Consider the following 23,020-nt stretch of genomic DNA (forward strand, 5'->3'; position numbering starts at 1 on the left):
TGAGGTCGTCCTTTTCCCCACTCTCTGGGCAGCTACAGCATTGACACAGGATGTGGGCTAGGCCAACAGGATGTTTGTGCTCAGAGCAAGTGGTGCAAAGAAGCAGCATCGAGATGGGCATCTGGTTTTTAGGGGCAGCTGTGGCTGAGTGCCAAGGGCAGGTGGCAGTGCCAATTGAGGCATCTGGAGTCCATGGTGATGGCAAAAGTGTCCTCGCCAACCAGTTCCCTGGCATGATTTCAGCTGATCGCCCTGGCTGCCTCGCCCCCTAGGTTTCTACTGTTTTCTGAGCCTGGTTTTCCAGCCTTCCTGCCTCTTTTGTAAGGAAATGAACAGCCTTCCAATGCATATTTTTTGCCATTTAAATCAGCCTGAGGCAGTTTCTGTTGCTTGCAATAAAAACCCTGATTTATATAAGATGGGCAATCCCCAGCATGTTACATTTATAATTTTGAAACTGAGTTACAACTATCAGAATATCTGACCACTAGTATCTTCAGCAACACAGGTGTTGTGGTTTCTCATAAAAAGGAGTCTGGCAGCCAGAGGTTTCCAGGGTGGGACAGGTGGCCCTGTGATTTTGGGGCTTTGGGAGGCGGCATCTCTACACCTCACTTAACTTGCTCCTCGTGGCCACAAGATGGCTGCAGAAGCTCCTGGCATCGTGTCCTCACAGGAAGCAGTAAGGGAGAGAAGGGGGCAATAAGGCCTCTCTCGTCCAGAAACCCCCACCCCAGACCTCCCCTTAAAGCTTGCTGGCCAGATCTGGGAAACACGCCCAAATCAAAAACAACCCCGGCAAAAGGCGTTGCCAAGAATGGCTCAGTCAAATCCTAAATTAACCCCCGAGGCTGGGCACGCTGCTGCTGGCACCAAATCAGGGCTCTGTTGGCGAGGGAGGAGAAATGGCTGCCGGGATGGCGATAACCAGGGTCAGCCACAAGATGTAAGCTGGGGCCTTGCTGTAGGCAGGAGTGCGGCTTCATGGCCCTCTTGCTCGTGGGGTCCCCAGACAGAGGGTACCCACAGACCATGGATTGGATGAAGCTCTGTTCCCACCTCCCCAGCCCAGGACCTCTCACTTGTGTGGTAAACATTCGGACCGTGCCTCCAAGGCCAGGTGCCCCTAATAAAACCCGTGCACCGAGTCTGCACCATGAGAAGCGAAATCTCCAGGGCCTGTGAGAACACAGGAGAAGGAGCTACGTTCTCGGAGACAAAGCCAGGGGCAGGTTTCCAAGCTGGCCAGGTCCGGGGCAGATTCCCACCTCACAGAGCTCCCCGGAGGCCCCCTTGGCCTCTTGCTGCGAGGCCCCAGAAGTCACATTTGGCCTGCCTCTAGCGGGCCTGAATCCCACCGTCCCCAGAGACAGTGTTTTCCCACAGCCCGAGCCCAGGTGTGGAGGGAGGCTCCTGCCGGCTGCATCCAGGGCCTTGGTGGGGAAGCAGGCCATCTGGAAGAAGACGGGCTTTCCCCAAGCTCAGTCCCTACATGCAGTGGCTGGGCCATTCATGGCCCCAGAGCCCAGGATGAAAGGTAAAGGGAAGAGATGAGGTGACAGGCTCTAGACCCCTTCAGGGTGCTCTGCAGAGAGGCCCAGGCTGGTCCAAGGGTGAGTGTGAGTGTGTTTGTGTGAGCAAGCACGTGAGCATGTCGTTGGGCATATGAGCAAGGCTCCGTGTGAGCACCAGTTGTGACCGTGTGAGTGTGCATGTCACAGTGCGTGAGTGCAGGTGTGCATGTGAGCTTACGTCTGTGCGTGCATTTGTGTAAGCGTGTGTGTGCAAAGGCATGTTCCGCCTTTCTCTGAAGGACACAAACGTTCACAAAGTGAAGATTCAAGCCAGTTTCTGCTAAATTAAAAACAGCTTTTTCGTGTTTAAAGTTTACAATACGAAAAATAATTTTCCTTTCTTCCGGCGGGGGGGTGGGTGAAGAGGGAGGGGCAGGGGGCCCCTGAGAACATTCCATGAACCAGCCCAGACGGTTATGCACAATCAACCCGGTTAGATACGGCAGAGCCCCCCGACCCCACCCCCCGCGCCGGCACCCCTGCCAGCTCATTGGGGACAAGATGTTCTGAGGTGTGAGCTGATCTGGGGGGACTTGCAGCTGGCAAAAGATTCTCACTGCCCCCCTGAAGGGGCCATGCCTCTAGCAGGGAAGGGTTCTCCTTGGGGGAGCTCAGGTTGGCGGTGGGGGGGGGGTGGATGAAAAGGGACTGGAATGTTCTGGTAAGTCCCCAAGGGCTGCTGCTTTCGTTTCAATGCCCCTGGCAGCATGGGCTCCTTCCTGGTTCCCAACCAAGTTTTTATTTCAACGCCGCCCCCCACCGACACATCCAGCCTTCCCCTGGGGCCCCAATGGCCGCTGCACAGGAGCACCAGGCCTGAGGGTGCATTTTGAGGGTGATCCTGGACACCTCCCCTCTCAGAAAGCCGTCCGTGAACAGGAGGCTTTCTCCACCAATATATAGCCCAGTTGGCGGCGAGACCAGCCACGGGAGCAGGGGTTGGGGGCAATTCACAGAGCTCTTATGCCCATATGGAACAGTGATGACTTCGTGTTTCTTTTAGGACCTGCCCTGCGTCTCCCCAACCATGCGTCCAGGGAGAGGGGCTCCCCAGCTCCCCCATCTCACACCCCAGGACTGAGTAGATGGAGATAACCTGCCAGGAGCTGGGGGCTGTCTGGTGGCAAGAGGCCAAGCCACCAGGCCCATGGAACAACCTGGAGAGAGTCTCTCTCCAAAGGCTGCCCAGCCCAGGGCAGATTTGCCCTCTGTCTTCCAGGCACCCAGTAGGAGTTCTGGCCATACATCTCACTGCCCCACACCCCTGAGCCGAAGGCCAGCCCCCCTTCCAGCTCCCCCACAATGCTAGAAAAGGGCAAAGAGGGGAGGGGAGCCCCTAACCACATAGAGGACATGAGGAATCTGTGACCCATCAGGCCCCACAAGCTCAGCGCTGGGCCTGTTCCATCTTTTCACCAAAACATTTTTATTAAATGAAGGAAAATACTAGGAGACGACATCTGCTAAGATAGGAGGTTAATTCTTTACACGGTGAGTGGGTCACAGAGACTCGACATCAATCGTGCATTAGCAGCAAGAGACACTTTAAGTTGCCCCGAGGGTAAAAATCCCATTTATAAGACAGTAATGCCGGTGTCTTAAAAAAAGCAAATCAGAACCCCCCACCCAAAAAAATAATAAAAATGAACAGCTTTAGAGCTTTGACACCGAAACAAATGTGGCCAGAGATGTAGCGAAGCCCTTAAAAGAACAGGCCACTCCACTCGCCTGACTTCCCTTGCTGAGGGGGCCCAGGCAGGCCTAGAGGCATGACCACCAGCACACAGGACAAGGCAGGAGTGGAGGGCTGGAGAAAGTGAGGGAAATAAAAAGTATGAGACCTTTAGGAATGCAGACACACTGTGAGTTCTAAAGCAGGTGTCCCCCTTGAACCAGGGGGCGAGGACGGGAACGGGGCCGTCTCAGCCCGTTCCTCCTCAAGGCCCCACGAGATGCCCAGCGCCAAATGGAAGGCTGGGCAATTATGATGACTGTCTCTGAGAGCTGGGTATGTTTTTTCCTTCTGAAAGTGGACAACTGCACATACCGAAGGTACTGGGACTGAGAACAGGCATGGAGACAAATGCGAAACTCTCCTCCAAAGCCACCCTCCCACCCACCCCAGCAGCCTGGGCTTGTTGGAGGCAGAAACATGCCCACCCTTGAGGTCAACCCTGAGCTGGGTGCTTCCCTGCCACCTCACCAGCTCCTGGAGGTCCATATGTTAGAGTTTGGGGGTGGTGTTTATTTTAAAAAATAGATGGTGCAAGAAACTTGGGAGGGGGGGCAGGGCGCAAACCAGGGATTTGGGGATCGACGTTAAGGAGCTCATATCCAAATGTCTGAGGCCCCCAAGCTGGGAGAGGAGAGAAATGGGGCAAAGCCACACAACCACATCTCAAAGGAGACCCCGATTCTCCATGAGCGGGGTCATGGGGCAGGTAAAGAAACCTCCTCAGGTGTGACTCTGCTGCCACGACACGTCAGCCTCATCGCTGGCAGCCTCCCTCAGTGGGCACAAAGCCAGGATCTGCTCCGGGAAAGAAGGAGGGACCCCAGGAGGGGGCCTTATCAATGCAGCAGGCCCCAAGGCGTCAGCCCCCACCACATCAGCCACAGGCCAGGGGTGGTTCTGTGGCTCTCGGCCCCAGTGTGTGCTCAGCACACCCCTTACAGAGACAGCCTGAGGCTGGCCCAGCTCCCGGGGTGCCAGGAGCTACCTCCTGGTCCCTGACCGGGGCAGCAGGACAGGGGCACAAGCGATGCCCGCAAAGGACTCTGGGAAGTGCAGGTCACGCTCCCACTCATCCGTCTCCGTGTTGTACACCTGCACGATGCCCGTGACGTTGTTGAGGCGCCAGTTGTAGCCCCCCACGATATAGATCTTCCTATCCAGCAGGCAGCAGCCAGCCTCCGACTGGCCTGCCCGCATGGGGCTCACACTGGTCCACTGGTCCGTCTCAGGCACGTAGTACTCCACCGCCAGCACGTCAAAGCAGCGGTCGACATGGTCCATGCGGCCCCCAAGGGCATAGATGCGGCCACCGGCCCCCACCATGGCATGGAGCACGCGGGGCTCGCTCATGGGTGCCTTGAACTCCCACTGGTCGGTGGCAGGGTCGTAGCAGTGCAGCGCCTTCTTGTCCTCCACAGAGATGCCGTAGCCGCCCGAGATGTAGAGGCGGCCCCCTGCCGAGGCACCCGCGTGGCCCCAGGTACGGCGCTTCAGAGAGCAGGCGTAGCCCCACTCGTTGCGCCGCGGGCAGTACCGCTCCACAGAGGCCAGGCTGCCCGCCCGGTTGCGGCCACCCGTGGCGTACACCATGCCGCAAAGCACGTTCAGCTGGAACTGGATGCGGCTCTCCTGCATGGCCTGAAGGCGCAGCCAGCGGTTCCGGTGCGGGTCATAGCGGTAGCAGGCGTCCACCGCGCCCTCGCCGCTGCGGTACTGCAGGTGCTGGCCCCCGGCCACGTACACAAAGTTGTCGAGGACGGCCACACACGTGTGGCTGCAGCCCACCTCCATCTCGGTGAGTTCCCGGAAGTGGCGGGCGCCCGGCTCAGGCAGCTGGTACACCTTGCTGCTCACAGAGCGGTCGCTGTCGGTGTAGGGCGTGCCCCCAAAGGCCACCAGGGAGGGCACGTCAGAGCGCACAACCGTGCGTGGGGACTGCATCTCGTGCTGCCGGAAGGGTAGCACCTGGTAGTTGAAGGCCTCCAGCAGGTACTGCCGGCACAGCACGTCCTCCACCATGATGTCCAGCGTCTGCACGCTGTCCACCAGGTCCGACGAGCGCATGAGTGGGAAGCGGATGTGGCAGAGCACGTGGCTGGCGCGCGGCCGCCGGACCGGGTCGTGTTGCAGCCAGCGGACCGCCGCACGGAACAGGTCGATCTCCGCACAGCTCTGCAGCCGATTGCTCTGCAGGAAGAAGACGAGGCGCTCCAGCGGGAGGTGCAGGAAGTCCTCCTCCTCCGCGATCTGCAGGAAGTGCTGGAAGGTGAAGGCATCCACGGACTCCTTGAGGGAGGCCAGGCTGAAGGTGGTGGCCATGTGGCCGATGTTCAGACAGGTCTCTACACTCATGGCGGCCTTAAGGAACTCCTCGCACAGCTCCACCACGGGCAGCATCTGCAGGAACACAGCCGCACCCAGCACGTCCTGCACGCAGTCCAGGTCTAGCGTCACCTCGGCACTATAGGCAAAGTCGATGATGTGCCGTAGGCCACGGGCGGACACACCCTTCAGCTCGATGACGTCCTGGCTCGCCTCCCTCATGCCACCCGTGAACATGGCCCTGAAGTTCAGAAACACAGCATGTGGGTTCGGGGTTGCCAGGGGGGCCTCATGGCCACCCAGGAATAGACTGGCCCCTGGACACCACAAGCAGGGCACAGCCAACCAGGGGAACGAGGCCAGATGCTCATTAAAGACATGTAGAAAAGAAAAGAAGGATTTTTAATGCACCCAAGCCATGTGTCTTCCTACAAACAGCAGCTCCCCCCTCGGCCCCTCTGTGTGGGGGTACGTCCAGCCTACCCAGAGTGTGGAGCACTGGCTCAGAGGGAGGGGACCAGGGGGCCACTCATGGTGGGGCAGATACAGGAGGGCAGGAAAAGGCCAAACGTTGATTTTGGCCATGAGGCAAGTGCCAGCCCCACCTTGGCACCCAGTCCTGTTAAGACCACACACACAGCAGGCTCAGGAGAGGGTGGGGACCCCAAGAACACTGGGCACCATGGTTCTCAGAAGCCAGACCCTCACCAGCACCAGCAGACACATGTGGGCATGTGGCTCCACCACCCGAGCCCAAGTCTCAGTCCCATCACCCACAGATGGGGAAGGGGTGAGGGTCCCCAGCTCAGAGCACCCACTAGGAGGCCCCACCAAGGTCACTGTCATCTCTAAAGAGAGGCCCAGACAGGAAAGCCCTCCGAGAATGGCCTACAGGAGCCCTAGTTCACTGTGAGACATCCCCCACCCCCAGTGAGTGAGTGACACTAGCTGTCAGCCTTTCTGTCCTGCTCTGGCAAGTGGTGTTAATGATGTGAGCACCAGTGCGAGAAACAGGACCTGGGTCACAGCACCCCCCAGCCTTTGGGGGAGCCCCCATCAGGAAAAGGGGCAAGAACCCCAACACCCTCTGGGAGTGCATAAGAGGTTCCTCTCATGGGGCAAGCACATATTGTGATGGCTGACCCAGGAGAAGGAACCTCCTTCATCCATTCATCCAACAGATGCCTGTCCCCTAGTCACACACCCAGTGTGGCCTGGGCTCAGGTCCCAGAGTGGGGACAGCTGAGCTGGATGCTGCTGTGGGGCCGCCAACTAACAACTGCCCAACACTCTGAGCAACGGCACCATGGAGCCTTCTAGGAGCAGCACTTGGGCAGCCCCTCGGACCCTGCCCCTTCTTGTCCCCATGAGTCCCATCAGCCCATCGAAGGCAGAGGCAGCCACGGCGACGGGAGGGAGCTTTGCCTTTTAAGGCCTCACCGGCTGCAGTGCCAGCGCAGAGGAGCCTTTAAAGGGCATTTCTGGCTGGGCCGGCCCACCCGTCCCCAAATCCAGAATAAAAATAGACACGGCGCCCCAGATGGCTTGGCTGCTCCGGCTCCCCAGAACAGCCTTGTTGAGCCTGGGGGGCGGGAGGCTGGGGGGCGCACCAGGCAAGCTGTCCCAGCCTTGCCACCCTAGCCTCGAGGACCATGCAGCCCTCGGAACACACCTAAGCTGGGGCTCTGTGAGACAATCTGAAGGGGCACCCCAGCCACCACTGGCAAAGCAGGGTCAGAAAGCCACCCCTAGGACAGCACCCCAGCTCTCTCTGGCAGGGTCACAGCCTGGCAGGAGGAACTGGCCAGCTGGCCACTGAGGAAATGAGGGAGACTGTCCTTAGCCCATGACAGTCCCCAGCTGGTGAGAACGGCCCTAGTCCTGCTCTAAGGGGCCCTCACTCCCCCACACAGCCCAACACAGGGAAGGGGATTTTCGGAAAGGGCTCTCGCAGCAGACTGACCAGTACACCCAGGAAGGCCTCACCTGTTGTGAAGGGACTACGACACAGCCTGGCATGCATGGGGACCCCCATTTGGGCGTCCTTCCTATTCCTCAGCCTGAGTACAGGAACCTATGGAGGCAGAGACCTGTGTCTGTCTTATCTCTGTTGGATCCCCACGGCCAAGCACAGGGCCTGGTACACACAGGTGTCAAGTAAAGACAGAATGAAAACAAGGCCAAGCCCTGCTACTCCCCCAGGGCAGAAGCAGCTAATTGGGTGCCAGGGGCCACCTCTAGCCCCCAGGCATGTTCTGTTTGCCTACACCATGTCCCCCAAAAGTCTGAGAAAGTTATAAACCTAGAAAAAGCTTCAGATTTACTGAATATGTGGCCAACACCAGCCACATTCCCTCACAGCCATCCTGGCTGGTGCTGAGGTCACTCCCTCTTAGCTGGGGGGGGGGCACTCTCCAGCCTGCCCCCCCGAGACCTGGGCTCACCTGAAGTAGTCGCTGCAGGCGGCCAGGACCACCTTGTGTGCGTGGAAGGTCTCTCTGTTGATGGTGAGTACAACGTCCAGCAGCTGGCCCTGGGCACGGAGGGCAGCAAGGCCCTGCAGGAGGCTGGTACTATGGCCGGGCGCTGAGAAGGTGCACTTGAGAGCTCCATTTTTGTCAGCCATGCTGCAGGAGAGCAGAGGTGGGGGCTGAGCTCAGAGGCCTGAGGTCTGTCTAATCTCTGCCCAGTGACATTGGGCTGGTCCACCTGGGCTCTGAAGCTGCCCCAGGCACAAGCAAAATCACCAGAACTGGCCCTGGAGAAGCAGACACAAAACCGGGGTCCCCATCTCATTAGCTACCTGCCTGGCAACTGGCCTTGGCAAGGGACATCACCTCTCCGGCTTCCATTTGCCACCTGTGAAAGGGCCAGGGTTTCTCCTAGGATCTGAGGAGGCTCTAATGCCCATTTTGGTTTTTAATTGAGCTAGGATTCACATCACATTGAATTCATAGTTGTTGTTGTTTTTTTTTAAGATTTTTTTTATTTATTTGACAGACAGAGATCACAAGTAGGCAGAGAAGCAGGCAGAGAGAGAGAGGAGGAAGCAGGCTCCTTGCTGAGCAGAGAGCCTGATGTGGGGCTCGATCCCAGGATCCTGGAATCATGACCTGAGCCCAAGGCAGAAGCTTTAACCCACTGAGCCACCCAGGCGCCCCATGAATTCATTGTTTTAAAGTGAACAATTCAGTGACATTTAGTACATACACAACATTGCGCAACCACCGCCTCTAGCTAGTTCCAGAAAATCTTCATCCCCTCAAAATAAGACCCCATCAGCAGTCTCTCCTCACCCCCCTCTACCAGACCCTCCACCAGCCCCTCGCAACCACCAATCTATCTTCTGTCTCTGGATTTGCTTCTTCTGGACACTTTGCATAAATGGAGTCAGGCACTGTGTGGCCTTTCGCATGGGGCTTCTCTTGCTCAGCATGTCACAAGGTTCACCCATGTTGTGTCATCCTTCTCGTGGCTGAGTAATATTCCATAGTGTGGACAGACCAAGTCTCCGTGTCATATCACTGCCCCCCCCCTGCCCTAGCAAGCCGCCCCCGAGGGCAAAGCCCTTGTCTGTCCCCGGTAGGGGGTGAGGGTGGGATTAAGGTGCTGGCACGGAGCCCCAGCACGGCTGTTGAGGAGGAACCTACAGCTTGGAGGGCAGCTCTGGTCCCCAGGGTCGGGGGGCGGGGTCACAGGCCAAGAGAGGCCAACCGTCTTGGAGGCCCAGCTACTTGGACACCTGCCCAATGAGCCCCTTGTGCTCAGCACCCCAGGGGAGGGCAGCCATACAACCACAAAGTCATTTTCCAAAGACTTTGGCTCTGGGGTCTACTTGACTGTCTAATGGAAGCGAAAAGCCCATTGGTCCTACCTCCCAAGGATAAGGACACAATAAGTAGCTTGTAAGACCAGAGCTGTAAGACCACACACCAGGATTTGAACCCAGGCTCAGGATGGGACAGAGTGGGTGGGATCTCCCTATCTGTCATGGCCAATGAAGCGGGCAGGGGGTGAGTCTCAGCAAATTGTGGGGAAGCCACAAAACTAAGAATATCTACCCTAAGAGGATGGGTTTGCCTATCGGGGTAGTTCAATGGGGGGGATGGAGACACGTTAAACAGAGATTGCTGCGCCTCAAAATAACCGCTCAGGAGGCAAAGGTCTTCTTAGAACAAACAATGAACTTTAAAAAAAGAGAAGAGGTGGAAACAGCCCAAATGTCCACCGAAGGGTAAGTGGGTAAACACAGTGTGGTCATCCACACAACGGAATAGTCCTCAGTCATAAAAAGGAATGAAGCTGATTCACGCTACAACGTGAATGAACCTCAAAAACATCACACTGAGTGAACGAAGCCAGTCACGCGAGGGCATAAACTGTACGATTCCTTTTATATGAAATGTCCCAAACAAGCAAATCCACAGAGACAGAAAGCAGATTCGTGGTCGCTGGGCTGCGGGAGGCGGGTGGGGGAGTGACAGCTAATGGGCACAGGGTCTCGTCTGGGGGTGAGGGAAATGTTCTGGAACTAGATAGAGATGATGTGTGCACAACACTGTAAATGCACGAAATGCCACTGAATTGTTCACTTTAAAATGGTAGATTTTATGTTATGTGAATTTCACATCAGATTAAATAAATAAGACTAAACAAAAGGATATCTGAGCTTTCTCAGGTCTGCATAAAACCCTGCCATGGCCACCCGCTATGGCCCTTACCCCCTCACAGTATATGAGGACTTCTATTCCCCCCCTTGCCCTGCTCACCCCCACATCCCCTCCCCTCCAGCACCACTGTCCCCTCTGCTGTTTTGTCTTGAAAAACTGGTTGACTATATTAAAGAATGAATGGTTTAGGAGGCCCTATTACATCACTTCACCCCCCGAACACAACAGGAGGGAACAATGCCATCACCTCTAGGGTCAGGCCACTGTGGGGTCAAGAACCCCCACCAGGACTCTCCCAGCCCATCCCTCACCCACTCCAGGCCAAGGCCAAGTACTCTGCTCTCTCCCCACGGCCTCCAGCTCTCTGGAACTTGCTTTCCCATTCCTGGGACTGACGCCTGCCCACAAATGAGGGCCAGGAATGTGGGCACTGGTCTTTCCAAGAAAGCAGGAGAAAGAAGGCTCCTCAGCCCTCACTGTCCAGCAGCTCCCAAAACAATATTGGGGACAGAAGAGCTGATGCCAAACACAGGGCATACTGTCGGCGCTCAGTCAGTGCAGCTGCTGCCGGCTGATGGTCCCTGCCCTGAGTAGACCACCAGCTCAGTGGCTCCTCCACAAGAGCCTCAGGAAAGGGGGGCAAACCAACCAAGGGCCAGAGGAGCTGCAGGGTCCTGGGGTGCTGACCACAGGCCTGCAAGGTACTCAGGGTCCTGGTGTGGGAGGAGAAGGGGACATGGGACATGGCATGGGGGACACGGGACACGGCAGGGGGACATGGTTGCACTTGGCACACCTCCCCACTCATGGGAGGCTGTAGCGCATGCTTCAGAACTCAGCACCGTGCTCCCCTGGGCCAGTAATGCTGGGATGCCGGTGGTGCCGGTGGCCAGAGCCCGGGTTTGCCCAGAAGATTTGGCATACAGCCCTCCTGAAGGCCACAGAGGCCCAGAAGGCCCAAGTCGCTAGTTTGGTCTGGTTGCCTCTCCCTGCCAGGTGGAGGGGATGCCCACCTCACATGCCCCCGTTCCCCTCCCATATTGTTATGTCCAGACCGCCGTGCCTGACCCGGCTGCTGCTGGAAATTCAAGTCTCTGTTCTTCCAGTTTCCCACAATCCACCCACAAAGGGAATGTCGCTGGTTCACAGACCCTCGGGCTTCAAAGTGCACCCATCCTCTGGTCAGGGCTGTCCTGCAGCATACAGCTCTGACTGGGATGTCTCCAGAAGGGCTTCCACTGGGTCTTCTCACCAACCCCCCAACAGGCCTCCAGACCGCCTGAGATAAGCCCACATGCCATAGGAGCCTCTAACGGCCCTTGAGGTGCTCAGGTCTGAGCCCCCACCCCCTGCCCTCCTCTCACTTCACTGGCATTGTCAGCCCCTTGCCCCTTTCCCATGGGTGGGAACACACAGAGTGAACGAGATGGAGAGGCCTTGCCCTCACCGGCTGCATAGTCTGGGGAATGGAGACCCAGAGCGGTCAAATCATCCAGAAGAGGCTTCACATCGCAGCTCTGAGCATCCCACAGCTGGGGAGGGGAGAGGAGCCTAGAGCAGAAATGTGCAGAGGCCAGAAAGTTGGGGTGTCCCCAGCCCTGCCACCCCCACTGTTAGACAGTGACACCCAGCCTCTCCTTTGGAGCAGAGGGCTTGGCTGCATCCTGGGTATTGGCCCCAAAGGCCTACCCTGAGAAGCCCTCCCTCTCCCTATAACCCCACCTGGGGCCCGGCCAACACCAAGACAGCACCGGGAACCACCTTCCCCCGTGCCACAGGGCCCTACTGCCAAAGGCCGGCACTCGACCCCTTTGTGAAGCACAGTGGCCTGGAGGCCAGGGACAGCTGGTGCGACCTCTTGGGGCCTCCCCAGCAGGCCCGGGGAGTGGAGAAGAGGCATATCTCAACCTTCACCATGCGTGTGAATAATCAGGGACCACATCAAGACCCAGACCGGACTCAGCAGGTGTGGGCACCCTGGGGATGGCAGTACCATTCTCCATAGACCCCACTCCACATTGCAGAGGCTGGGGGGGTGTAAGAAGGTGACACTTAGACAGCATCAACATCCCACCTTCCTAACCAGGATCCCTCAGAATCCCAGACATCCAAAGCCTTGCCCTAAGCAGAGTGTTTCAAGGTTGGTCCAGGACGCAAAGGTGGGGAGATGCAGCTAAGTGAGTGAGACACACTCCTCCAGGAAGCCTGCCAGGGCCACACCACAGCCCTTGCTCTATCAGGCTACTGGTGTGAGAGGCAGACGGCAGGATTCCAACCCCTGCTCTGCCATCTGTCAGCTCTGTGACTTCAGCACATACCCTAGTCCTCTGGATCTTCACTTTCTTGTCTGTCAAATGGGGCACGCAGAAGCACGGATGTCACAGGGCTGCAGTGAGGTTCCCCCTTGTCCCTATCACCTCCTGGTAAATGAGGGGCCACAGATACTTCCCTTGGCTTCCCTTTGGGCTAAGAAGGTGGCATGGCCCAGCGAGGGGCTGCATCCCGCCGCCACCCATACAAGCCACCCACATGCCCCTGAATGGTGCCAAGTGCTTAGAAACTTGAAGCCTGGAACCACCCACAGAGCACTGGCACATGGCAGGTCCTCTCTGTGGACACCTTGCCTCATAGATTTTGTACATGTGTGCCCCCCACACCCCAGTCTTTGCCATTTTGCTTTCAGCTAGCTTCATTTTTTTTCTTAGAAGTTTCTGATTGATTATGAGGCAAGGCCAAAAGACTTTATGTGCTTTCCTCTAAGCTCCAGGGACTGGCATGCACACACATGCTTCCACCAGAAGAAAGATTTCTTTCTTTTTTTTTTTTTAAAGATTTTATTTATTTATTTGACAGAGAGAGATCACAAGCAGACAGAGAGGCAGGCAGAGAGAGAGAGAGGGAAGCAGGCTTCTTGCTGAGCAGAGAGCCCAATGCGGGACTCGATCCCAGGACCCTGAGATCATGACCTGAGCCGAAGGCAGCGGCTTAACCCACTGAGCCACCCAGGCACCCCAGAAGAAAGATTTCATACCAGGGGCAACTTCATTCTGGAGCCGGTTGGTCCCTGGACATATGTCTGCCATGGTCCTCCATATATAAAGGGCACCAAAAAATCAATATAAAACCAACAATCTCACAGATAGATACACAAAGGATGTAGGCTGATGGTTCATAGGAAAGGAAGCACACCTGACTGAAGAGACCTAAGAGTCAGCATGGCTCACAATAAGGGAAGTGCACTCAGCAAGGGAGTGGCTTCACCCCTAGGTGAGCAGAAGCATTGGCTATGTGGCAATAGACACTCACATCAGTTCCCAGTGGGAGTGTGAAGTGGAAGAATCCCCAGGAAGGCAGTTCAACAGAGCTAGCAAAATTCTAAAGCCTCACATCTTTGATCCAGCAAGTCTGGTAAGATTTATCTCAGGGATACTTACATATGCAAGACGATAGATCCAGGAGGATATTCACCAAATACCATTTCTGGGGGCCAAAGATGAGAAACAAGCTAAACACCTTCCAAAGGGGTATAAAGAATTATCGTACCTTCTGACAAAGGGCTGACCTTCAGCTGAGCACAGAGGCCATGCACACTCCAAGCATGAAAATGCTCCCACCCAGGAGTTAGGACATACCTCACCCAGAGCCCCCAACCAAGTCCACTCTACAGCTGCTTACAAGGTATGAGGCCTGAGATACACTGTGTGGGGAGGAAATGGCCCCTTTCTGTACATACCTCATCCTCCTCCAGGCCCTGCTCCTCATGCCCCTGGCAAGGCTCACAGTACCCAAGAGGTTGTTTTCCCCTCTCATCTCACAGATGGCACAGTTGTCCCTGAAGCCCCCATCAAAACCCCACACACACCTCACAGCCTCTGGGGAGCTCAGGGAAGGAGGAAGGAAGCCAGCAGGGGCTGGAGTCCCCAGGACAGACAGGCTTGGCTGGGCGGAGGTGGGCAGGAGGAGGAGGGAGGGCTGAGGCCTGGGACCGATGACTAAGGGAAGGACCCATTACTCAGGCCAGCCCAGACAGGGGGCGGCCGGCGCGGCGGGGCCACGGGCCCCCAGGAAGGCGGCGGCGGCAGCCCTGAGCCTGTCCGAGTCTCCAGACGGCCACCCGAGCCACGGTCACCCGCACTGAGTCATCGGAGCCAATGCGTCAGCAGCCGGGTCAGGACGTCTCTGGAGGCCGCTTACTGCCGCCCCAGCTGCACCCTTGGCCTGGATCTGGCCTCTGAGGGGCTATGCGTGCCCCCTCAGGCCTGGCCTGGGCTCAAGGCTGTCCTGACCCCCTACTCCCATAGTGCATCCCCTACCACTGTCATTAGGCACCCCTGGCCAGGTCCAGGCCTGTGCTGGACGTGGGGACACAGCCACTGCATCCCTTGGAGTTTCCCCTACACCAGGACTAATGTAAAGTGGGGCCGGGTAGGGTAAAGACCCGTGAGTGGACCACCCATGGCAAGACGTCCACAATCCCCTGGTGGTCCTCAGATGGCCAAGCCCTTTGCCCATGTTGTCTCCAGCTCCTGGTTGGCACCCGGTGTGGGCTCCTTCCCCCCAAAACACTAGTCCTTCGTGGGGTCACCCCCAAAACACCATGGGCTGGAATCTTTGTTTGATGGTCTGCTTTAGGGGGACCCAGCCCAAGAGAAGATGTCCAAGTTGGGGAGGCCACAGGAAGGGCAGGGCCACACCAACTGCGGTTCCCGTACCCCAGTGACAGGGCCCCACAGTGGAAGTGGGGGCTGCCCTGGAAGCGACACCTGGTGGGGTGGGTGCTCCCCAACTCCTGCCCTCATCTGGCTGCTGGCCCTGGTCTCCATGCTTGGTTTCCCAACCCTACAGGAGAGATCTGAAGCCCCAGAACAGTTCTTTTCATTGGAATGTCGAGAAAAAAAAAAAAGGCAAGGCAAGAACAAGAAAGAATTTCATGGAAACATTTCTTTGGGGTTTTGTAAAATCCTTTCCCACCCCCACATGGAGCCCAAAGCTCGGGCCAGAACAGAGTCTGACGGTATTGCCCCTTTAACATACTGTTCTGACATGCAAATTCCCTCACTTCCCCTCAAAACGGAGAGCACTTCCACTTTCAAAGCCAATTTTGGTTTTATTGTCCATGTGGCTCGATGGAGCACAGCAGCGCAGCACAGCTGGTTGGCTCACACCCCGGCCGAAGTCGTACCAGGGAGCTCCAAGCCACTCCACCCGAGGGTTCCGGCTTCATCAGCAGGGAAGATGCTGCACTTCACGGGAGAGAGAGGGGACAGAGACCCAGAATGAAGCGGGGAGGGAGACCGGAGAAAGGGGGGCGCAAACAGAAAACCAGAAAAAGGGGGATAGAGAACCAGAGAGGGAGACAGAACCCAGAGGCGGGGTGGGTGGAGAAGCTCTGGCGGCCAGCTGGTCCACCCCTCTGCCCTATTTCACACAACACCCTCCCCCTACCCCCTGTCCTCCAGCCATACTGGAAACTTCTCTGCCTTCTCCCTCCCATCCACCTCTGACTCTTAACAAGGCAGGCCCACTGACTGAGCGTGTGCCATGTGGCCAGGCATGGTTCTTCACATGCAACTTCATGAATCCCACTCCAAGACAGGGAAACTGAGGCCCAGGACAGCCCCTCCAGTCGCAAGCAGCTCCAGCACTGGCTTCTACTTCTTGCTCTACCACAACCTGCTGACTGCTGAGCCCCAGGTGCTGGTTCCTAGGCACGCAGCTCTGTGAGTAAAAGTGCATCTGAGCCGGAGTCCCATATGCCCCACAAAGGCAGACACCCCCAGCTACTGTTGCCACGGTTACCACAATATTTCACAGCTCTGGGTACTGTGCTCCCAGCCCAAAGGATAGAATCACCATGTTCTGGCACCTTACACGGGCCCTCAAATGTTCAGGCTGGCCGGCAGCCCCCATGCTCACGTCAGTGTGCTTTCTCTTGGGACTGCTCAGCAGAGGCAGGCCCGCCCTCCTCACCCCTCGCAGGGCAACAGGCCCATGCCTGGGGCTGTCCCTCCTGATAAGGGCTTGATCCCTGGGCTCCCAGGAGAACAGACAAAAGACCAGGGCTTCTGAGTGGACAAGCATGGAGCCCAGCAGCAGATGAAGGTTCTCACTGCAGTGGCCCCGCAGGCCAGGACACCAAAGCACTAGCAGAGATCCAGGGGGACAAAGACTCAGAGAGCAAGGGACTGAGACCCAAACAGACGAAGACAGACAGCCGGTGGGGAAGGAGACAAAGACCTAGAAAGGGAGAGAAGAAATCCAGCCAGGGCCCCTGGATCCCAGGTGGCCCACCGAGCCTGGGCCCTCTCTATGCCATCAGTGGTTGTTTATTTCTCATTCCTGCTCATCATGCTATTTTTTCCCCCACATCTTCTGAGATAATTTTCAACAGGAGGCCCAGAGCCAAAGCTTATCTGTGCACCCGTGACTGGATCTGTGCCAGGAGGGCAGGTGCACCAGGCCGATGGACAGGGGCAGAGTCTCATCCGCTCCCTCCCACCCAACCTGCCTCCAAGCGCCAGAGGCATGGGCACGGCCACAGCCCTCTGAGTCCGTCCTGGAAACACGCTGCCTATGGAGACGCCCTCCCAGGATCCTGCAAAGAGCCCCGGGCCACACTTGCTCACTTCACCTTCTTCATGGCATCACCACTGCAGCCATCTCCCTACATGTATGTCCTTGGCTTCTGCCTGTCTGGGCTCACCAAACAGTGACAGGGTGACAGAAGAGAGGGGGTGTCAAAGAGTTCCCAGAAGGAAGTAACCATGCCCCCTGCAGGGCCCGGGGGCTGGCAACTCAGAGAGCCCCCATGTGACAGCCGGGAGTCTAAGGGTGGAAAAGTCATCAAGACAGGCAGGCAGAGGTTCTGGAACCCCCATCCACCTTGAAAGAACCATCCCGAATCCTCCCAAGGACCAAGAACCCAGTATGGTGAGAGAAGTAAAGCTTCTCGGGGCTTGAACTCATGACCCTGAGATTAAGACCTGAGCTGAGGGCAAGACCCTAGCCAACTGAGCCACCCAGGCGTCCCGAGAAGTGAACTCTTCAGGGCTGGGAGTAGTGGCTGGGGTCTGCCCCCACACAGCACAAGCCTCACAACGATGCCCCGTAGAGCCCACCCAGAAGCCCGCCCAAGATTCCATGTCCACAGAGCCTGGACTAGTCTAGGTGCCAGCTCCACTCAAGGCAAGCCCTGCCAGCTCGGTTGTCCCGCTCTTCTATGACAGACACAAACCACATGGAGCCTTGCATTCCCCAAATATTCACTGGGTCACAATCAGAACTCTGCAGACACTGCCCATCTCCCACCTGCGCAAGCCAATAATGTTGGATCCCATCACTCTCCCACCTCAGTGCCCTGTGGTCCTCCACAGCCTCCTTCTTCATGGGCCACTGTCAGCCCAGTGTCCCACAAGCTGGGCTGTGACCTCCTCCCTGGGCCCTGTGCCATCACTCCAGCCTCTGACTAAGCCTAGGGCATACAGGGACCTGGCCACTGCTGATAGACAGGAAGACACAGGGGCAGCACTCCTCCAATCCCCAACCTGCCCCACTCTGGCCATTTCTCAAGCCTAGAAAGAAAAATGGACTTCCAGACCCTACCTCCCTCACCAGCAGCAAGCTCTCTGCCTTCACAGTACCTCCACCCCTCCCTGCCCTGCAGAATGAGCACCTACTCCATGCAGGGCTGTGGGCCAGGGTTGTACAGATGTGGATCCCAGCTCACCTCCTGGTGGGCAATATGGAAAGGAGGATACCACTATTATCAAGATGGGGACACTGAAGCACAGAGAGGTTCAGGCACCCACCCAAGGCCACACAGCACACAAGAGGCCCTGGCTAGTGCCGGCCTTTCTGTAGCCTCAGATGGGTAGGCCCCATATCACTTCTGTGATACAGATGGGGAGACCAAAGCTGGGCTGAGACCACTCTCCAAGGGCACTGAGCCATGACTGCATATAAAGCTGGCCAGCAGGAAGGGCAGGATGTGGCTCCTCGATGCGGACAGGGCAAGGATGTAGACTATCCCACCAACCCTGCAGCCACTGGGAGGGACACAACCCCACTCTGCCAGGTCACCCTGCAAGAGCCTCACCCAGACCGCTGTGTCTCTCTGGCCCCAGCCCAGCTCTATTTGCCTTTCCTCTCAGTGCTCCGTCTGGTGCACCCTCCGTTTCCAGCCTAGCTCTCCAAGGCTGAACCAGGAGCCTCACCAGGGAAGGACAGGGCAGGTTCCGTCTCCTGCTGTGTCCCAGCACCTGGCACCACGTGCTCAGAGCTGTCATGCCCACTGACTGGTGGGCTGAATGGCTGAGTGGGTAGGTGAGTAGACGAAGGGATAGATGGATGGACGGATGGACAGGTGGGTGGAAAGGTGGGTAGATGGATGGGTGAGGTGCCAGGTGGATGGTTGATGGTTACCAGGTGGCAGTATGGGCTGGCTGGAGCCTGACTCATATCTCTGCTCGCTGCAGATATACACTGCAAAGATCTGCTCCCTTCATCCCCTCCATGCAACTTTCTGGTCCAAGTTCTGGGACTGGGTATGTTATCCTTTGGGCTCAATCCAGGAAGCACTCAGCAGGATTTTTTTCTAGAATGTCTGACCTCCACACTTTGTTCATACTGTTCCCCATATTGAAGGGCTGACTCCTCCTGTCCCCCGACCCAAACTTCCTCCTTATGCCACACTTCCAAGTCCGCCAGCTCTTCCATGCACCTCTGCCACGTTACCCTCCAAGCCTTCGGAAAGGAGAAGGTCTCTCCTATGGCCATGCTTGCCCTCCTGACCCAGTCAGGGTTCTCCACAGCCTCTCTTTCCCCTCAAAGCCCAGCCAGGGCCTCCACGTGAGGCGGGGGCAGGGACAAGCTAGTGAACCAGGCTCAGGCTGAGGCTATGCCTATTTTGTTCCCACCCACTGACACAAGGCTGATCCCGGGCAGAGCCCATGCCCTCACATTACCTCCACGGCACTGGGCTTGGAAATGGAGCCACTCGAATAAGCAAAACCCCTCACTCTACAGGTCAGGCAAGTAGGGGCATGACTACGTGGCCCAAAGCACCACTCAATCAATATCCCAGTGAGATTCCAGCACTGCCAAATTCCAGCATCTCAGTGTCCAGCCCGGCTACCTCACCTGGAAGGACAGGGGCTGAGGCCTAAAAGAGTCAGTTCTGCCAAACGGCACATGCTCATGACCAGTGGTGCTGGGCCAGGCACAGGCAGATGCAGACACGGAGGTGGCTCAGCCTGGTCCTTCCAACAGCAGCATAGACTGAGGCATGGGAAGAGGCCTGTCATGAATACTGTCATTTTAGGGGTGCCAACATCCTTCCCCTCTTCTGATAAGGGCCTCCTGTTTTCCTCAGGGAACCTCCTATTCCCCAGGGGTAGGAATCAGGAGACCCCATTGCTGGGCTGAAAAGAGAGACTCATGACCAATCAGAGCCTCCCAGATCCCTGGCCACAGGATCGGGGTGTGACCCATGTGATCCAATCAGAGCCTTCCCTGGGACTTTTGCTGGGGGGACCAGAATGGAGATTAGTGTTCCCCCTGGGATTGCAAGGCCAGGTCACCTTGCAGAGCCAGGAGGGAAGGCAGAGCCGAGAGAAAGGAGTCACAGAGTCCAAGGGAATCATCTCAGCCTTGAATCTCAATGTACCTAAAACTAGAACTCTCCCTGAACTTTTTTTTTTAATGTGAACAATGAACTTTTATTTTCTAACTAAAGGCAGAGAATTGAATTTCTGGCACTCATAACCAAAGGGGACCTTCAATGTCAGAAGACTCTGATCCAGGGCTCCTGTCCACCACTTTCCAGATGAGCCTCCGAAAAAACCACCAGGGAGTTACCGCTTCTCCAGCTGCCGCCTCTCCCTGCGCTGCACACAGGCTTTCTACTCTGGGGATGGGAGGGGGGGCAGGGGGGACAGGGCGGAAGTCCAAGCTGGGCAATCTGCAGCAAGTGGGTAGTGGCGGTACCCAGCCTGAGTCCTGCCCGCCTGTGACAAGACAGCTGGCTCCCCACGAAAGGTCAGCAAGCTCCCCGTGTCCCCCACTACGAAAGTTCAGCAACTCTAAATGCTAAAATGCTGGAAGCAAGCCCAAGGCTGGGGCTGTAGGGCCATGCGATGCCATCAGCCTCAGCAAGAAAAACACCACATCTTGCTTCCGTAAGTGACTCACGTGGAGTGTAAACATTTGCGTGCTCCCAACTGCCCTGCCTCACCGCCTTGCATGACAGAGAGGGGGAGAAAAGAGCAAGAGACACCGTCCCAGAACCCACCAGATTTCACCGAGGCAAGCACACAGTTACAACTTTCAAACGCAGTCCCGTCAGTTTTCTATGTGGGGGCTGCCTCGGGGGGCTTCGGGGGGGCTCCTTCATGTGCCTGCCGCCTCCAGGACACAGCGCTACCTCCTCAACCCCACCTCGGGAGACCGCCCTACTCGCAGCTCCGGTCTCTCGGTAGATTCTGGAGATCGGGTCTCTCTGCTCCCGCTGCCTCCAGCAGGCTGCTTCAAATTCGAACATCCCATGGAGAGGACAGCTCTCCGGATATGCGGCCCAGCCCGCTCCCACCCAATCCGTCTCTGACCCCTGTGGAATTCTGCAGTTGTGGCGTCAGAAAACATCTTCAGCCTCGATTTCGATCTCGGGTGACCCCCTTTGAGGCCTTTAAAACCCCAAAGGTCCGCCCCTCAAGATTTCCTCTAGGCTGAGCTGTTCAATTCCGGAAGCTGCTTCCCTCACAGGAAAGGTCTGCGATTCCCCAAAGGTGCCGGTTACTTCCTCCCGAATCACAATATTTTCAGTGTGCGGTGAGGTGGTGTGTGCGAAGGAATCAGCCACTCGCCGGGTCGGCCGGGGCTCTGAAACCGCGCTGGCGGCGCCCCAACACCCGCTCCTGCTCCGCAGACGAGGAATGCTGGGGAAGCGCTCTCCTAGTTGTGGGGGACGAGTTCTGTGAATCCTGAGCAGCCCTCCCTGGAGGGAAATGGGGAAGGGGAGGGGGCAGGAGGAAGAGACTGGAGACTCGGGGTTAACAAGTGTTAAGAGCTCGGCTGCACAGCTGCGGAGCGGCTACCACCGGAGGGAGGCGGCTCTGCCGGCAGTGGGGACCCTGCGGCCCCCACTCCCCACTGCAGGCAGCTGGACAGGGAGAACGGCTGGCCGTTTCCCGTCCTCAGCACACAGGGCTGAGATCCTGTTCATTAACTACACAAAGTACACGCAAAAGGGCACTGCTCACTGGCTTCTAATGGGCTGATTCACTGCCAACATGCCTGCCTCTGTTTCTCTACCCAGACCATGCCATTAAATACAGTGAGGAAAAGGGGGATCCCCACCCAGCAGAGTGCAGCAGGCTCTTCCAGAAGCCTCTAGGTCAGGCCAGGTCCCCTCAAAATCCTGTCACAGACTATGTGTCGGGTATTTGCTGGAGCAAATCAGGGCTACCACGGCAAAGCTCTGCCCCAGGGAGCAGACATTCGAGGGGATGTGGGTCTCTAAGCCTACAGAATGTACTGTGAGTACAGGGCAGCGGATGCAGAAAGGCAGGTGGACAGAGCCACCAGGACCCGAGGAGGCAAAGGTGGAGCTGTGCAAAGCACTGGGGACAGAGGACACTCCAGCCAAGGAAGAGCCAGGTCAGACGTCCAGGAGGGGTGCTGAAGGAGTGCTGCTGGGAGAACAGCAGGGCTGTGGAAACACGGAGGGCCCCACAGGTGGGCAGGGTCTCACTATGAGGGTGGGAGCGGGGGTCACATGGAGAAGTAAAATTTGTTCTGAGAGTGAAGAACCACCCCGCCCCCTGGCAGGTGGCAGGCAGAGCAATGTGGTCTGATATCTATCTTGCGAAGGACCCGCTCACTGGCCAGAGTGTGGGGCAGCAGTTAGAGGGCAAGAGCCAATGGTGGCTCAGAGCAGGGATGAGGAAGAGATGGAAGAAGGGACCAGACAGGGATGTGGCTCAAAGGTGGAACCAGCATGATGCGCCGCAGGTGAGGGGAGGAGATAGTAGTATGGTGAGTGCTCTCCAGGCAAAGCTCAGAGCAGGGCAGCAAAACTGAAACTGGGGAGACCTCCCAGGCTGGCTCAGGCTAGGCCAAAGCCTCTTCTCAGGAGAAGGGACGTTCTGGGGACCAGGAGCTGCTCGCTGGAAGACCTGGCCTTTGAGCAAGGAGAGGCACAAGGGCTTTCCAGAGTAGAGACAAGTCCTCAAGCCTTCCAGGCTGGATGTCCAGCTCTGCCTCCCATCTCCGCTGGGTGCTCATAGGCAACACAGCCGCAGGCAAGTGGGGCCTCATCCTACCTCCTGCCTGCCTCCCTGCTGGATGAGTTCTTCCCCAGCACTCACTCCTCCGTCCCTGGAGGAAACCTGAAAGCCAGTGACCCTGGGCCTGGCTTCCACCGGTGATCAGCACATGGCATGAGTTCAGTTTTGAATTTTCCCCAAAACCCATGCCTATCTTACCATCTCTACAACTCCCACCTAGGCCGGGGCCCCCTTGTCTCTTGAAAGAGGGATTCTTCCCAAACACAATCTGACACAGGTCCCTGCCCCCATTCAAATTTTACACCCCCTACTCCAGCTCCCAGCCTCCTCCTTCCCACCTCTTCCAGCTCCTCTTTGCCCTCATGACCCCTGAAAAGCCAGGCTGCTCCTCCTTCAGTACCTACACATGCCACTTGCCTATACCCAGGAAATAATCTA

At 57.0% G+C, this 23,020-nt stretch overlaps 1 protein-coding gene across 2 annotated transcripts in view; it reads right to left on the bottom strand.

Moving 5' to 3' along the window:
- Positions 1-2,979: 2,979 nt before the first annotated feature.
- The window catches only part of KLHL26 (kelch like family member 26), a 28,383-nt gene continuing 8,342 nt past the window's right edge, over positions 2,980-23,020 (bottom strand). The window contains exons 1-3 of one of the 2 annotated variants that reach the window (XM_047696925.1): positions 13,736-13,774; positions 8,076-8,258; positions 2,980-5,872 (exon numbers count right to left, since the gene is read on the bottom strand). In XM_047696925.1, the coding sequence (XP_047552881.1) occupies positions 4,291-5,872; positions 8,076-8,257 (1,764 nt within the window). In that variant the 5' untranslated portion in view covers position 8,258; positions 13,736-13,774 and the 3' untranslated portion in view covers positions 2,980-4,290. Of the gene's footprint in view, positions 5,873-8,075; positions 8,259-13,735; positions 13,775-23,020 lie in introns of those variants that run through there. The other variant, XM_047696918.1, reaches the window with a different exon arrangement.

The sequence above is a fragment of the Lutra lutra genome, chromosome 1 (genome assembly GCF_902655055.1).
Source record: "Lutra lutra chromosome 1, mLutLut1.2, whole genome shotgun sequence".
Classification (NCBI taxonomy): domain Eukaryota; kingdom Metazoa; phylum Chordata; class Mammalia; order Carnivora; family Mustelidae; genus Lutra; species Lutra lutra.